This window comes from Lontra canadensis, unplaced genomic scaffold (genome assembly GCF_010015895.1).
Source record: "Lontra canadensis isolate GAN:19392208 unplaced genomic scaffold, GSC_riverotter_1.0 scaffold1, whole genome shotgun sequence".
In the NCBI taxonomy this organism is placed as follows: domain Eukaryota; kingdom Metazoa; phylum Chordata; class Mammalia; order Carnivora; family Mustelidae; genus Lontra; species Lontra canadensis.
In genome coordinates, this window is record NW_022630995.1 from 106,432,042 (window position 1) to 106,449,307 (window position 17,266).

A 17,266-nucleotide genomic window follows, 5' to 3' on the forward strand; every position below is an offset into this window, starting at 1 on the left:
TGGCAATGTGACAATAACATTGTGTCTCCTCATGTGATACCATGAAAAAGACATGCTGCATATCATCAGCTCACTCTTCTGCCAAAATACTTATAGTGAACCTACTCATGAGAAACAGAGAAATACATAATTCTACAAGCTAACTGGCTTGCTTAAGTGTCAATTCCATAAAACACCAAAAAGTTAGGCTTGTTCTAGAATAAAGAAGACTACAGATATGGGACAACCAAATGCCATGGGTTTGGATCCTGGATTTTCACAGAAGAACAAAAGCTTTAAAGAACACTAGCAAAAAATTGAGACTCATGTTTGAATGTGTACTCTAAGAGAATTCTGTATCAATGTTAAATTCCTTGGGTGCCGTAATTGTATTATGATCAGACAGGAAATGTGCTTACCTTCTAACAGACGGGCTGCAATAGTAATGAGAGAAGTATGGAACAACTTCTTTCAAAAGGAAGTACCTCAAGAGAGAGATGCAGCCAAGTAATGGGCACTGAACACAGGAAAAGGATTTAGGATTATTTCGTTGTACTATACATTTAACTTTTATGTAAATCTGAAAATTTTCAAAATAAAAGGCTGGACGTAAAAAAAATATATTTTTAAGAAGTTAACAGCAGATACCAGGAGGGTGATTTGGGGGACCTTAGCCAAGTGAAGCACCAGCCCTTCTATTCTCACCTAACAGAAAGAAAAGCCAAATGTGGTTACAGGTCAAATGAATCAAGCTAAGATAGCAAACAATTCCTAACCCTCTTCCTATTAATTTTGACCTGTGGCAAATGGTATAGAAGTGTCAGTGTGTGGGTTCTAATGTACCTTAATCCATTTTATCAGCAAAAGACATAAAATGAAGATAAAAGGCAAACATGTTTCCCTGCTTCTAAATTATAATCCCAAGGAAGATGAAGGAATAGCAGGAAAAAATGTATTTATTATTTTAAAAGTTAACACCAAAAAATGGAAACTTAAATTTACTGACTTATTTTGGTGAAAAGTTGGCAGAATGATATAACTTGATGTTTTCATCTAAATCTAAGAAACATCTGATATTAGATATTTACATTTAGACTAGAGTCCATATTGTTTTGAAATCTCCCAAACCGAAAAAAGCATCATCACCAATGTGTTGGTTTATCTTTTCCAAAACTATCCCAACAAGACTTTTTCCCCTTGAGCTTATTTTCTAAGGACAGACATTAAAGAAGCCCTTACTGTTAATTCCACAATCAGTACATAAGATGCTCCCCTAAATTTTCAGCACTCGATCTTAAAATTAGCTCTCAAAAATATGGTTGCATCTCAAATGCTGCTGATAGACTCTGCTGAAACAAACACAGTACTGGAATCTTTTTTACTCAAATGGTCATGGAGTTTATTTGAGATTATGAAATCACCCACCCTATTCCCACCACTGCCCTCTGAAATCCCCAACAAATGCAGCAAAGTTAATGACTACACAGCAGGATAATCACTCAAACTTTTAATCTCCCTTTACACATTATATTAACATTCATATTGCAAGGCATTCCATTCACAAATATTACAGTTTGATAAAAAACTTCACACACATACCCCCAAAGTCTATACCAGATTCAGTCACTTCACTAAATCATTAAAATAATAAAAGTAATGAAAACATTATCATAATTCTTTTAAAGCAATAAAGGTCTGAGGCACTCTGGGAAAGATGTTCTCGTATTAACATGTCAGTGGTATCAAATTATCTTAAAGAAAGTTACCAGATACCCAGTAATCAAGTACGCTCCAATGACAGTAACTTCGACCTGATATGTGTTCACTGGATACACTCCCATTTGGACTGAACTACTGAAAGGAACACAGATATTGGGCAGCTGAGGTCATTTCTAAGGAGGTTCCCAACTACGTAAAGGTAAAGTGTGTTTTCAACACACCAAGGACAGCTGCACCGCTACCGCAAGGAAACAGTCCAGTCTCGGAAGAAGTTCCTTTTTCATCAGTACCAGGTTTGCTAAATGTCAGAAGCTAACAGTCCACCAGACTTAACTCTGCTTGCTGCTAAAGAGATTTCAGAACTGTCTCTTCCCATCAACCTCCACAGTGCAACCTTCACCCTTCTCTGAATATCTCCAAGGTGTGCCCTTGAAATAAAACAGAGGGGAAGAAAGGGAGCTTTCTCCCTCCCATTTCGACCAAACAGAGGTCTGAAATAGCAACATTTACAAAATTCTCATGCTCTGCAACAGTCGGTTACCATTTGAAGCATGGCTATTTTTGCCATAAACTAGATTTTTAAAAAGCTGACAACCCTTTTCCAAAGTGAATTTTGCCACGTCCACTCACTGACAGAGTCCACATTGGAGAGAGTCTCAATGACTGAGTGCTTCCTTACACACAATTACAAGGGTAAATAATCAGCATGGGGAAGGAGGGAGGCCAATTCCCAACTGGGAAATGAATCACTGCAAACTATGGGTCCACTTATGACAGCATATAACCCTGTCAGAGCAGAATCAACACAAACCCAGGTCATATAGTGTTCGGTAATTACATACATGGAATTTAAAACGTATACATATATATTTCCATACATATAGAATAAAAAAAAATCTGGAACAACATATGTTGCTAAAGTTTCAAGGATTCTCATCTTCCACATTCACCTGGAGAACAGCTGGCTCTTGCTGGCCCAGTTGTGGCAGTGATAAAAGCAACTAGAAGCAGGTTTAAGTAAAAAGTGCTCAAAGGCCAAGTGAGAAAACGGGGGTGCAGAGATTTCTGGAGGGACAGGGGAGCACTGAAAAGAGTTGAGAATGTCTCCTTTATTCTTCTCAGCTTTTCCAGACCCGAGACAAGTTCTGGAGGACACTCATCCAAAGGTGGAGTCCTTCCTTATCTATAGTCAAAACAAAACAAGTAATAAAAATTTTCCCCTTCCATTCTGTACTCTCTATAAAATGCATAGTACAGCCAGAAGGTATTATCGAGATGCGCCATCTCAGGAGGAATTAAAACTGGGACATGAAGTGAGGCCGCGTGCTGTCGAGTCGCCGCGTCAGGATTTCACAACCCGTGTCTGTGACCAGCAGGGTGTGCTCGAACTGAGCAGACCGCTTCCCGTCTCTTGTCACCGCGGTCCAGCCATCTGGCCAGGTTTCATCCTGCCATCCACCTTAAACACACAAACAAAACAGTTTCTTAATTCTATCACTCAGTTTTCTCAACAAACTCTTGAGGTAAGTGTATTTGCATGTACTCCCATATGCTGAGATATCACAGAAACAATTAGAAAATTCACTATAGGACACCTACTTACAAATGGTGGACAGCTACATGCAAAAGAATGAAACTGGACCGTGTTCTTAACACCACACACAAAAATAAACTCAAAATGAATAAAAGACTTGAATGTGAGACCTGAAACCATGAAACTTCTTCAAGAAAACATAGGCAGTAATCTCTTAGACATCAGCCTCATCAACATATTTATGAATTGTATCCTCAGATGAGGGAAACAAAAGCAAAAATAAACTACAGGGGGTCCCCAGGTGGCTCAGTGGGATAAGTGTCAACTCTTGGTTTTGGCTCAGGTCATGATCTCAGCTTCATGAGACTGGGTCCTGGCTTGGGCTCTGTGCTGAGCATGGAGTCTGCTTGAGATTCTTTCTCCCTCTGCTCCTCTCCTTGCATCCCCCTCAAATAAACAGAGAAATCTAAAAAAAAAAAAAAAAAAAAAAAAAAACTATTGGGGCTACACCAAAATAAAAAGCTTTTGCACAGCGAACAACAACATCCACAAAACAGAAAAGCAACCTACTGAATGGGACAAGGTATCCACAAATGATATATCCAATAAGGGGTTAATATCCAAAATACATAAAGATTTTATACACCAGGGTTGCCTGGGTGGATCAGTCGTTCAGCGCCTCCTTTTGCCTCAAGTCATGATCCCAGAGTCCTGGGATCAAGCCTCACACTGGGATCCCTGCTTGGCAGGAAGCCCGCTTCTCCCTCTTCCACTCCCCCTGCTTGTGTTCCCTCTCTCTCTGTTGAATAAATAAATAAAATCTTAAAAAAAAAAAAAGAAAGAAAGAAAGAAAGAAAGAAAGAAAGAAAGAAAGAAAGAAAGAAAGAAAAGAATTTATACACTAAAACAACAAAAACCCCACACAAATAATCCAATTAAAAATGGGCAGAAGAAGGGCACCTGGGTGACTCAGTCAGTTGAGCATCTGCCTTCGGCTTAGGTCATGATTCTGGAGTCCCCAGATCAAGCCCGCGCATCAGGCTCCCTGCTCAGTGGAGAATCTGTTTCTCCCTCTGAAGCTCCCCCACTCTCGTGTTCTCCCTCCCTCTCATCACTTGGCATCAGGGAAATGTAAATCAAAACCACAATGAGATAACACCTCACACATGTCAGAATTGCTAAAATCAAGAAGGTAATAACATGTGCTGGTGAGGAAACAGAGAAAAGGGAATCTTATGGACTGTTGGTAGGAATGCAAACTGATGCAGCCTCTGTGAAAACTTGTGTAGAGTTTCCTCAAAAATTTAGAATTACGGGGCGCCTGGGTGGCTCAGTGGGTTAAGCCTCTGCCTTCAGCTCAGGTCATGATCTCAGGGTCCTGGGATCGAGCTCCACATCGGGCTCTCTGCTCAGAGGGAAGCCTGCTTCCTCCTCTCTCTCTCTCTGCCTGCCTCTCTGCCTACTTGTGATCTCTGTCTATCAAATAAATAAAATCTTGAAAAAAAAAATTTAGAATTACATACGATCCAGTAATTTTACTACTAGGTATTTACCTAAAGAAACAAAAACAGTAATTCGAAAAGATACATACACCCTTACATTTATTGTAGCATTATTTACAATACCCAAGATATGGAAGCAATTCAAGCGTCTGCTGATAGATGAATGGAGAAGATAAGGTATACATACACGATTGAATACTGCACAGCCATAAAAAAGGATGAGATTGTGCCATTTGCTGCAACATGGGTAGACCTAGAGGGTATTATGCTATGTGAAATAAGTCAGACAAAGGAAAAAAACCCTATGATTTCACTTATATGTGAAACCTAAAAAACAAAACAAACGAATTTTCAAACAAACAGATTCTTAAATACAAAGAACAAACTGGTGTTGCCAGAGGGTCGGTATGTGGTGGGAGAAAGGGGGGGGCAGGAAATAGATAATGGGAATTAAGGGGTACAAGCTTCCAGTTATAAAATAAGCAAATCACAGAGATGAAAAGTACCGCATGAGAAATACAGTCAATAATATTGTAATGCTATATGGTGATAGATGGTGACTATACTTACTTACCATGATGGGCACTGATACAGTACTGTCCAATCAGTATGTTTACTGGATGCCTGAAACTACCGTTAACAGACTTCACGTCAACTAGACTTCAGTAATAATAACGAAGATTCCTATTTATACTTCAACTGTTTTAGTCCTTCCAACTTGATTTTGGTCCTTAGTCCAATGAAGTAATGATGACATTTTAAATTTCCTTGGATATGTTATAATTTCAGGTTCTTTATACCTCCCAAATATCAAATCAAGATGGTATTTCCAAAATAAAGGCACTGGGTTTCATTTCAGAAAATATATTGATACCACTCACTATAGAACTATGAGTTAAAAATTGAATTAATGAACTTAGCTCTTTTCTGGTTTAACTTTGGCATCTGACTAAACTACAGCCAATGCATACTGTGAAGAATATAATCTTTTTATACTTCTATTATAGCACTTGATTCCTGATATTATTTTTAAATGGCAGGCACACAGATGGTGAGAACAGATTATACTGTGTAATTTCTGTGGACCACACACTCCTGTTAAGCAGAAGACAGGGCTAAGAGCTTGGTGAGGGAAGTTAAGAAATTACAGTGAGGCGAAAGAGGTTAGGGAGGGGCTAAGACTAGAGAAAGGATACTAAGGGACAGTGAAAACAGCCCTAAGACAATGAAAGAATGGGGGGGGCGCACGGGGAGGGGGAGAGAGAGAGAAAAGGAGAGTGGGGGAGAGAGGTGGAAGTAAAATGAGAAAGTTCTACAATTCTGGATATTGCTATGAAACTGTGTTTACAGAGACTTACTTTGTCTCCAAATTAGAGGTCAAAAAATCAATACAACCCTCATTCTGAGTAATCTTTATCAAAGATTAGGTCTCACTGACTCAGTAAAATCCCAGAACATAAACTCTGCAGTGAAGTAACCTACTTTTACAATATTAAATCCCAGCCTAAAAAGAAAAAATATGAGGCAGCTTGAAGAAAGTTAACTCATGCTTTGTCAAACATCTAAAGACAAGTGACTGGGTATTTTCTGATGTAATGAGTAACGTTTTCACCTTCTGATTTAAGATACAATACTCCTCTGACTTTATTGTGATTTGCTTAAAACAGGTTCTTTACACTAATGTCAAGTAAAACATGCCTGGATATTATCCTGAGAAAATACAAATTCCTCTTTGGATTTGAAACTTTCCACTCCAGAGGTAGGATTTAACCTCACTGAGCTACACTGAAGTATATGCATTATAATTTGATGACTATCTGACCAGGCTCCTTGGAAAGTTATTTGCTCATACCTGGAAATACCACATTATGTCTCACCAACTAGGTGCCAGTTAACGAAAACAGGTGTATGACCAAAACACTTTCCTCTGAGCTCCTTGCCTTTGTCTAACATACTTACTGCCCTTGCAATTGGTTCCATGTGATCAGAACTTCATTGTTATTCCATGAGGATGACAAAAACAATACCTTACATCTGTATAGCTCTCTAAGATACACAAGGTATTTTGTGCTACCATAAATCGTCTCAATTCTTAGAGCAGCCCTGGGGAGTTGACAGGTTCAAGAATGTCATTTCCACTTTACAGAAAAGGCAGCAAAGTACCATGTTATAAACCAGTCTGTGAGCTGGATTCAGTGACTCACTCCTAAGTGACTGCAATCTGGCAGAAATAATGGGATGTCACTCCCAAGATCAGGTTATAAAAAAGACTGGAAGGATCCAGAAAGGAGGTATCCTTCAGTGAGGCCCCAGGACACACGGGCCCCACTACCACTGCCTCACTGCAACCCCTAATCCAGCAGAGAACTGGCTGAGAAGAAAGATGAAGGGAACACATGAGCCTCTGGGTGAGAAGTCCTAATCATGCCACTGGATCTTCATCATGACCACAAGCCTGCCATGGGGACCAGTGACAGTGAGGGCACCTATCTGCCAGCACTAAGCTTGTCTGAGCTGTGCTTTCCTCAGACGGCCTGAGCACAGAACCTGAAGGGGCAGAACAGCTCCTGAGGTTAGTGTCAGACAAACTCTGTCATAGAACTAGCTCGTGACTTTAAACAAGGATCAGTCTGCTCTTCTACATAATGGGGACAGCACCTACCTCACACGTTGTGGAGAATTAAACATATACCTGTGTCTGTCTCAAAGTGAATGGCTCTACTTCTTCGTTCCTCCACCTGGACCCTCACCAAGCAAGCTCCGCACGGTGGAGACTCAGGACTGTCAACAACACCCCCCTTGATAGAGTCTTTCATTAAAAGGGACTGGGATTCAAGTACTTGAGCATCTACTGAGAGCAGAATTAGCAGGCAGAAAGGATTGCTTTCTTGACAACCCTTACAAGTCTCAGTTCTCTACATGATATTGAATTGAGCTTGAGATGGGACAGAAGTGGAAATAAACCAAAAAGAAAATAAACAGAGCAGACTACTAATCTGATCATGAATAACTAAAAGTAAATAAAAATACAATTAAAAGACATTACAGCAACCCTTTTTCTCACCTTCACAAATCATTGGCTCAATTGTAAATACGTGGCCCGCTTTCATCACTCCAACTGCTTTATTTTCTGAAATTAAAGAAAATAAAATTCTCAAAACATAGCAAAAACTCAACAGTGTGCTCCTGAACAGCTCATTGGTAAGAGTACACATTGTGCGTGAACATGAGAGTATTTTTCAGGACCATCATGAGAAACACAACTATGAATTCCAGTATCCAGACCTGCCATCCTCCAAAAAAGGCTAAAAGGTAATAATAGGGACAGATCTTTGGAGACAATGTCAGACAAAAATGGAGAACCAGGTTAAAGTTCAAATTCAAAAACAAGAACGGATGTGAACATCAGCGAACAAGAGGCTGCACTTGCTCTGCCTGACCACGAGATGGCAAAGGCACTGGCTTTCAGGCTGCTCTCACCACGGGGACTTCAGGAAAGGACACTTCTGGAGATGCAATCTGGAGATTGCATCTACTAAACACCATTCTTCCTGGGTATGGTCTCATCTCACCCACACGTTTTTACCTGCACATCTTCCTTGTGCAGAGCTACCATGCTGCTCCCCACTATCTTAGGTATTGCCAAAATACACTTACTGCAGATTTTAAAATCAGGAGTTTGTAAATGGTCATAAAATCTGAGAGGCAAAACGTAATTTTGACTTTCTATTTCTAATCCCATGAACCTTCTTTCCCAGTGACTGCAACTTACTACATATAAAGAACTGGTCATAATCCCTGGAGATATATGTATATTTTTTTAATGTCAAGAGTGTCTGTGTGGTGTCACAGAAAGGAAAAGGATAAAGGCCTCTGGGGCTGAGCTGTCCCACTGCAGCCAGTGCACTAAACCAAGGAGTGTTTGCAAAGAGGCCAGTCAGAATGGTATCGGCTCAGAGTATAAAAAAATGAGTCAATCTCAAAGACAAAGTATGTAACAAATCTCGATCATTTTTACATTGACCCAATGTTGAAATACTTCCACTGTGAATGCAATGTATTAAATAAAACAGACCATTAAATTAGTTTCACCTATTTCTTTTTACTTTTTTAATATGACCGCAAGAAAGTTTTAAATTACATATGTGCCTAATAAGACATTATGAGCAGACAGTGCTGATACAGAGAAATCTAGTTCCACTCCTGTTTCTGCCACTGACTCATTATTCTAGAAAAGTTACAACTCCCACTCAACTTGACTCATGGTTTCAGTTTCTCAACATACCTCATTCAGCAAATGTACCTTATCTGATTGACGATAGTACTGCAGATACTATACTAAGTACTTTTTTAAAAGCTGTACTTGGTCTACCATCTACCTCAAAGAATTACTGTAAAATACATTCTAAATATAGGGTATTATCATCATCACTTCCCAACCATGATGACTTAAAGGACATCACTCTAAACTAACAAGGACTTCTCTTACATAGAGAAGGAAGTTACACAAAATTTCCTGGTTTCACCTTCAGTCGGTTAGGAATATGGACCGACAAGCCAAAGCAGGGATCATTTACATTTCAAAAGGTCTCCTCTTTACAAAGACAGTTTTCTTTTACACTTCCCTAAAGTGATCACAACCTATTCTAATTTAAATAAACCCAATTTACACAAACCCAATTTACACTGGAGTTTTCATAAATGTTTCAAATTTACGAAACAAGTACATGTCTGGTCCTTGCTTCTTTTTCCAGAATCATTTTTTACTAATTAAATGGTTTTATGTGCTTTATGGACACAATCATCACTGACCCATATCCCCTTCTCCCATAAATTCTATCTTCTTCAGTCTCTCTTTATATAATCCATATCTAAACCTGAGTTTGTCAATTCAGTAAGTAAAGGGACTTTTTCCACCCCCTCCCCTGCACACACTCTTTTTACACATACATATACAAACATACGCCTGTATCACTGTAATCACACCAGCTACCTCCATTTTGTTAATGGAATGCACATTGGACCACTACAGGGCCTCCCAGGAAGGAATTAAGTTAGTAACTTATTTTCTGTTGCTAGTTTTTATTTCAAGCACAATTCACAGCTTAAATAAGAACTCTGTGGTCTGCTAGTAAATGTTTGTTGATATATATCAAATGCTGTGCTCTAAACTACTTCCCCAGCTTCTCCCGCTGAGAGGCTTCTCACTCATTTCCCTTTTCTTCGCAACGACTGACACCTAGGATTTTCCAGCTTCACATCTCAACTGCAGCAACTGTGCATCGGGCTGGCTAGCCTGAGTCGCTCACACCTGCAATACGTTCTAGATACCACTGCCAAACCTGTCCTCCTGAAATAGCACTTCACCTTGTCATTCTGCTCAAAAATGTTTTTGCAAATCCCTGCAAATGAAGTCAATTATCTTCGGTCTGGAACTGCCTACTGCTAGCTTTTAACACAAAATACTCAGCCCCAACTTATCTTGTCTCTATTCAGTCTCAACCTCAAGCATCTGCTCATGATACCCTATACCTGGAATGTTCTTCCTCATCTTCTCCACTGAACCAAAATTTCAATGGTTCCGTATTTCTCTCACAGGACCTGCCTCCAACTACTTCAGTCCTCACCAGGCAGCACAAAGTACAGAAATAAAGACTGCCTCTAGAAAGACAGAACCCAGGTACCAATCCTAGCCCTATAATTTATTTACTAGTCTGTGTGAACCTGAATAAAGTTACTTCTCTAAGCAAATAATCAATCTTTCTTTCTCTCCTTCTTTCTTTCTTTCTCTCTTCCTTCACAGTCTGCTCTTTAAAATAGGGTTAATGGTGCGCCTGGGTGGCTCAGTCGGTTAAGCATCTGACTCTTGATCTCAGCTCAGGTCTTGATTTCAGGGTCATGAGTTTAAGCCCATGGTAGGCTCCACACCCAGTGGAACTTTATAAATAAATAAATAAGGCTAAGAAATTATTCAGAATGGTTAGATCAAATGAAATAATGTATATCATCATCCTCATCATGATCATTCTGAAAGTTAACATTAAGTGCTCCCCACATATTCTCTGTCTCACTCCTACGAACCCTTCTCAGGGAGGTGCCATTTATTGTTCAAGACGAGAAAACTGAAGCACAAGAAGCTGTGTGCAAGTGTCTAGATAGCAACGACTCATACATACATATTAAAATTCCTTCTCAAAAAAAATATATATAAAAAATAAAATTTTTTCTCAGGTCACATAGTGTAGACCGTTTTCCTTTTTAGCACTAAATAGCAGACTTATTCCTGCATACCCTGGCTCTCCAAGAGAAAAGGTTTCTGGAAGACATCAACTGTCCCACACTTCCTTTGATAGTCTATCCAACACCACTCAACTTGAGGAAAAGTACTCTGTTTATTCCCCTGAATTTATACCAACAAATAGTAGTATCTGACGTACAGTACGAAATCAAACCAAACCAAACCAGTTTCATTTAAGGAATCAGAATAATGATAGCTAGACCCATGGCAGAGGCTATTAGCTGTTCACCAAAACTAGTTTACTTTTCTTCTGAGTACTCAACTAGATTCCATTTCTCAGCCTCCTCTGCAGTTAGCACAGCCTTGTGACTGCATTCCTGCCAATGAGAAGTCAATGTAAGAGATTTATGCCAATTCCAGACTGGTTCATCAAAACCTTCCAAACATACCCCTTCTTCCAAACATACTTCCCGTCCTTCCCAGTATCTACAGATTAGAAGAGTAACCTGAAGTGACAGATAGAAGATAAGAGGAACTGGATCACAGAGTAACTGCCCTGCCACCACCCTCAACAGTCAGCAAACACACACTGGACTGTTACTTAAGCAAGATACAAATGTGTGCTAGGTATGAGCAAGTATACATTTTGGCGGTCCATGTCTAACAGCTTATAGGTAAGTCAGTACAAAATCGTAGGTCCTGTTGAATGTCTAAATAAATATGAGTTGAATAAATGGCTAACAAAGACCAAGTGTTTGGAGAGTACTTACTGGCATAATGGGGTACATTGGGGGCTGTATGAAAAAGCTTGTGGATTCCATGCCCACAATAGCTTCGAACTACTGAAAATCCATTTGCTTGGGCATGCTTCTGAATAATGTTTCCCAATTCTCTGTATCGAACACCAGGTTTCACTGAAAGGAAAAAAGAAGAGTCATGACGAAGAGTAATAACAACTAATATTTACTGAGCAACTACTATCTATGCACCAGCAACCTTTCTAAATGCTTTACATGCCTCCATTATACGCCTCCACATAAACAAATTATGTACAAAACTTTCAGATGAGGAAACCAAGGGACAGAGATTCTGTACCACCAGTAAATGGTGAAGTTGAGATTCAAACCAGTAGCACCTGTCTGTACTCCATCCTTCAGTGTAGAAAAGGACATATAGGTGCAGTACGAAGGGCTTGGGGAGACATACCTTTTGTTTTCTTAATAAACAAAAGAGGGGAAAACATGCATGTCTTCCTCTCCTTCTCTAAGGTCAAGTGTGCTGCTCTTTTGAGAGAGAGAGATGGGGGTGCAGCAGAGGAGGTGGCACAGGAGAGAGAGAATCTTAAAGCAGGCTCCATACCCAGTGCAGAGAGCCCAACACAGGTCTTGATCCCATGACCCTGAGATCATGACCCAGGATGAATTCGAGAGTTGGATGTTTAACTGACTGAGCCACCCAGGTGCCCCAAGTGTGCTAGTCTTTTAAAGTAAGCAGAAGAGGTAAGAAAGGAGAGAGCACTGGGAGAAAAAGGAATGTCCAGAAAGTAACTTGACTTGTCCTCAGTTTCAGTCTGATCAATTTCTCAAAGAATTACTTCCCCTGGGCTTCTTTATCCCCATAAAAGTGACCCTAAAATTATTCAGAGCTGCCTCTGAACTCTGAACACAGTCCGACAGGTATGGTATAGAAAGATACTTCTTGGGCGCCTGTGTGGCTCAATCAGTGAAGTCTCTGCCTCTGGTTCAGGCCATGATCCCAGGGTGCTGGGATAGAGCCCCATATCAGCCTCCTTGCTCAGCGGGGAGCCTACTTCTCCCTCTGCCTTTGCCCCTCCCCACTCTCAAATATAATCTTTTAAAAGAAAGATACTTCCTATTACATATTCTTGCTCTGCTTAATTTTTATGACTTTTACCACTGTTTCAATCAAAATTAAAACAAACGAAGTGGTTCTCATTGCTCTTTTGGCTCCCCTAGCACTGAGACCCCAGGAGCTGGGCCCTGTCAGACTCCTGGGGAACCTAGCCATGGTTCTTGGGGTCCTCAGACTCCATACAGTCTCCTACTCTGCCTGATTTGCAAGCTGAGGTTCAGATACAATGTATCTCCTCCAGCCAAGCAAATCTCTGAGAAAATAGCTCTAGTAATCATTTCAGTTAATATATACTTGCACTTAACTCTATGTTCCAGATGTTCTTTTTTGGGGGGTGGGGAGGGTAGTATGTTAATAATTTTGAGGAACCATGCTGACTTTCATAATGATTTGCTTGCATTCCCATCGGAGACTTCCTATCAGTCCCAGTTGTGGGGGAGGGAAAGCAAAATTTTAACTCATTTTGCACAATATACAACAAAGAAAATCCCTGTTCAAAAATAATGAGCAAGTAGAAGAGAAGAGATTCCTCCCTAGTTCTCAAACCCGAGGCAGTTCTCACGCCAAGGATGCACCTCATTAAAATCCAGAGACATTTCTGGCTGTCACAAGTAGGAGCGGCCGTGCAACTGGTGTCTGGCGAGTAAATACCAGAAACGTGGCTAAGCATCCTATGATGCACAGGACAGGCCCCACAACAAAGAACTCTCAGACCCCAAATACCAGTAACGGAGAGGCTGAGAAGCCCTATCCTAGAAGGAGAATGTCAACACAAGTGAAGCTCTCTACTATGCTGCACCACACTCAGCTGCCAAGTTAACAGAAAATTGGGGGCAAGAATGATACACATGGTATTAATAGCACTTTCCAGAGATCAGGCAACTTTTATTCCTTCCTGGCTACTGTTATGAAGACCTCAGTTTCTGATAGCTTCTTGGCAAGTTTCATTCCCGAGTCTTCATAAAACAACACTTTTAAAGATAGATTTATTTATTTATTTATTTATTTGACAGAGAGAGATCACAACTAGACAGAGAGGCAGGCAGAGAGAGAGAGAGGGGGAAGCAGGCTCCCTGCTGAGCAGAGAGCCTGATGCGGGACTCGATCCCAGGAACCTGAGATCATGACCTGAGCCAAAGGCAGCGGCCTAACCCACTGAGCCACCCAGGCACCCCATAAAACAACACTTTTACTGTCTGGTTACTTAAATCAACTCACAGAAAAGCAAAAAGGACATAAACATTGAAGACATAATCTGGCAAAAACCTTAAAAGTTATTTTAAACTCCAACCTCCACAAATGAGAAACTAAACACTAAAGAATATTAGTTTTTAAATAATCCACAATGAATAATAAGTAAAAAGAAATCTCATACCCTCTCATACACGGACACCTGAGAATATCACGTTTTCATTTCTCATTTCTCCAAATTTATTAGTAAAAATCTTATCATCTCCCATGCATGTTAAAATAGACTCAAAACAATAACAAATCTATGTCATTAGAGATAACTATGTGTTTGTCAAAAAACCTGGTCATGTCCAATACTTTGTTGATGATGTATTAGGTTTATTGTGCAGGGGGTGGAGGGGGGTGAGGGGTGGCACAGATAATATACTAAACAATACAGCTAAAATGTTGTGGGTTTCAACTGAAAATGTTGTTTGCATGCAAACTGTCCTTTTAGTAACAGTCTGCTAGTATTCCGAACAAGCCATTCCTTCTCTCTCCTCCTAAGAAAGTATAAACAACAACCAAAAAAATATCTGTATGAGCTGTTTGTATGGAAAAAGAAAGCCTGAGCAAAAGCCTAGAGAAATATATTCACACACACACAAAAAGTTATTATTCACTATAGTAGCAAGATACCTAGAAAACACCAAATTCCAGTAGGGGAATAGCTGTAAATGTTTACACTATGGAATATAATATATAGCCATTAAAAGAAGGGAGTAGATTTATGCATGCAGATATATACGCTAATTGGGAAAACTCATAAAGATCCTATTGAGAAAATATTAAATTACATACTACTACCAACACTATAACTCCATTTAACTTAACAAAACATACATACAGGTATATGTGGTCTGTCTGTCTGTTAATACACAGGGGAGAAAAAGATTAAATGTTAGAAGTAGGAAAAAACCTAAATGTTAAAAGTAGATTTAAAAAGACATAAAAAGGAAAGAGGTAAGTATAAAGGAAGATCATTCATTTTTCTCTCATAATCTAGCATCTTGTTTTTTTATGAGAACATAATACTTGTAAAAGAATTAACAAGGAAAACAAACTGCACTCAAGAACTATACATTCCTCCGCATTTATCAGCCAAAGAAAAGGCTAACAAATCACAGAAGAGATAAAGGATGATAAGCAATCATCTGGTCCTGGTCCAGCTCATCAAGGGACTCCCAAATCACCTGTAAATCCATCACTGCTAAAATCCTAAGAAACTCAAGCTAGGGTAGAGGCAGAACTGGTAGGGACACGGAATGCAATAAAGAGCCAGGTGAGGCCCATCAACACAGAGCAGCTCCAGCGGGTGCCCAGCACAGACACTGACCTGCATCGATGGCTTGCATCAGGCACTCATACGTGGTCTGCACCAGCTTCCGCGCTCCCTCATCCACATCTCCAACAAAAAACGTCTCATTCAAGTCCCCATGATAACCGTTGCGATAAAGAGTGATGTCCACTGCAAAACAACGGACAAATAAAAAGGCCACATTTGTTTTTATTTCAAAATACAAGTCACTTCTCCAACATGGCAGCATCAAGCAGTTTCAGGAGCAAGACAATTACTGCATTCTCCAAGCAGACACTAAGGGATATATACAGTGAATTCCTGAAAAACACCCCTTGCCTGTAACTAAACTCACTGTGGAGAAAATGGAGTGGTCACACAGCACAAGCCAGATGATGGGCTTCTATACATACAACAGTAATCAGATCATGGGCGGCAGAAGAAACCTACTGAGGACACGTTCATGCAAGATCAGTAAGTCACATTAATAGGATTAAATGGAGAGTTATGCTACGTTTTGACATTAAACAGAAAATACTTTCACTTACCATCTTCAATGAGTTTTTCCTCCTCCAAGCACATCCATAAATAGAAACGCTTACGCTATTCTATATTTGTTTTTTCAAAAACTCATCTGCCTTCTCCTTATTTGTGAATATTCATCCCTCCCGTTGTCCCCATATTTAAGAGGACAGACTACTAGTATATAAAACACTAAATGTATACATTAAATTAGTATTTTTAAACCATGAATTTTCAACCAACCTACAAGATCACAATATAGTGTGTTGGCTAGCATGACACATATATTCCTGAAAAACCACACACATTATGCATGTAATAAAAGTAACAGGGTTTGTACAAAAAAAAGAGTTCAGGCAGATATCTCAACACCTATGGCATTTCATAAACAGCCCCCCTGTTATAACCAGAATAAGAGGTGTCCGTTGTCTCTAGCACTGCACCCAGCCAGCATCGCGGGCACTGCATCCCCAGCAGCCTTCACCACTTGGGCTCATGCTTCCCGATCTGATACATAAGCCTTTGAAGATATCTGATTACTAATGAGACCAAGTTCATCAATATTAAAAATGCCATCTAGGGATGCCTTTTTTGGCTTGCATCAGGCACTCATACGTGGTCTGCACCAGCTTGTCACTATGTCTTTTAATCCCAGAGGGAAATGTCTTGGCAGCTCCTTCCTCTACACTTGCAAGAGAGCTTAACACAGTGGTCCTCAGAGCTACGTTCTGAACTTTTTACATCAAGGAAGGCTTCTGTACTTCTGTAGGATTTTAGCTATTTTCTTAGGGTCTTCAGATGTTACTAAAAACTTCTTATCTGTAAGAAAACCTGCCCTGATCTCTTCAAAATCATCAGTGGACTAAAAGGAAAAGGGGAAAAATATCCCAGCTGAATGAACATTACTTCCACATTTCACTCATCTTTCACCTATTTATCATTCACATACGATAACTGGCATTAAAGAAATTCATGCTGTACCAAACATATACTAGAAGTATCTTAAAAGCAATATCTTAAAATCATTAAAAAACGTTTCCATATATTTAGGATTTCTTTTACATTTTAAATACAAAAAAAGGGTAAGTCAAGACCGGAACAAAGTGAACAAAATGAAGTCACTATCAGATGTCCAAAATCTTGCTGTTGTTTCACTGATGGGGATAAAAGTCACACTTACATATTTCTTACCATTAACAATATCACCTTCTTGCAAGGGCCGTCTGTCTGGAATCCCATGGCAGATCACTTCATTCACTGAAGTACAACAAGACTTTGGGAAATTATAATAATTCAGGGGAGAAGGATAACAGTTTCTTGCAATACATGCCTACAATAAAGTAAAATACAGAGAAAATAATTTGGAATGAACA

General features: G+C 39.7%; 1 protein-coding gene across 2 annotated transcripts in view; it reads right to left on the minus strand.

Moving 5' to 3' along the window:
- Positions 1-1,353: 1,353 nt before the first annotated feature.
- METAP1 (methionyl aminopeptidase 1) overlaps positions 1,354-17,266 on the minus strand; it is a 66,133-nt gene continuing 50,220 nt past the window's right edge. For both annotated transcript variants that reach the window (XM_032861197.1, XM_032861187.1), the window contains exons 7-11: positions 17,085-17,223; positions 15,411-15,542; positions 11,743-11,886; positions 7,799-7,864; positions 1,354-3,157 (exon numbers count right to left, since the gene is read on the minus strand). In XM_032861197.1, the coding sequence (XP_032717088.1) occupies positions 2,994-3,157; positions 7,799-7,864; positions 11,743-11,886; positions 15,411-15,542; positions 17,085-17,223 (645 nt within the window). In that variant the 3' untranslated portion in view covers positions 1,354-2,993. The remainder of the gene's footprint in view (positions 3,158-7,798; positions 7,865-11,742; positions 11,887-15,410; positions 15,543-17,084; positions 17,224-17,266) is intronic.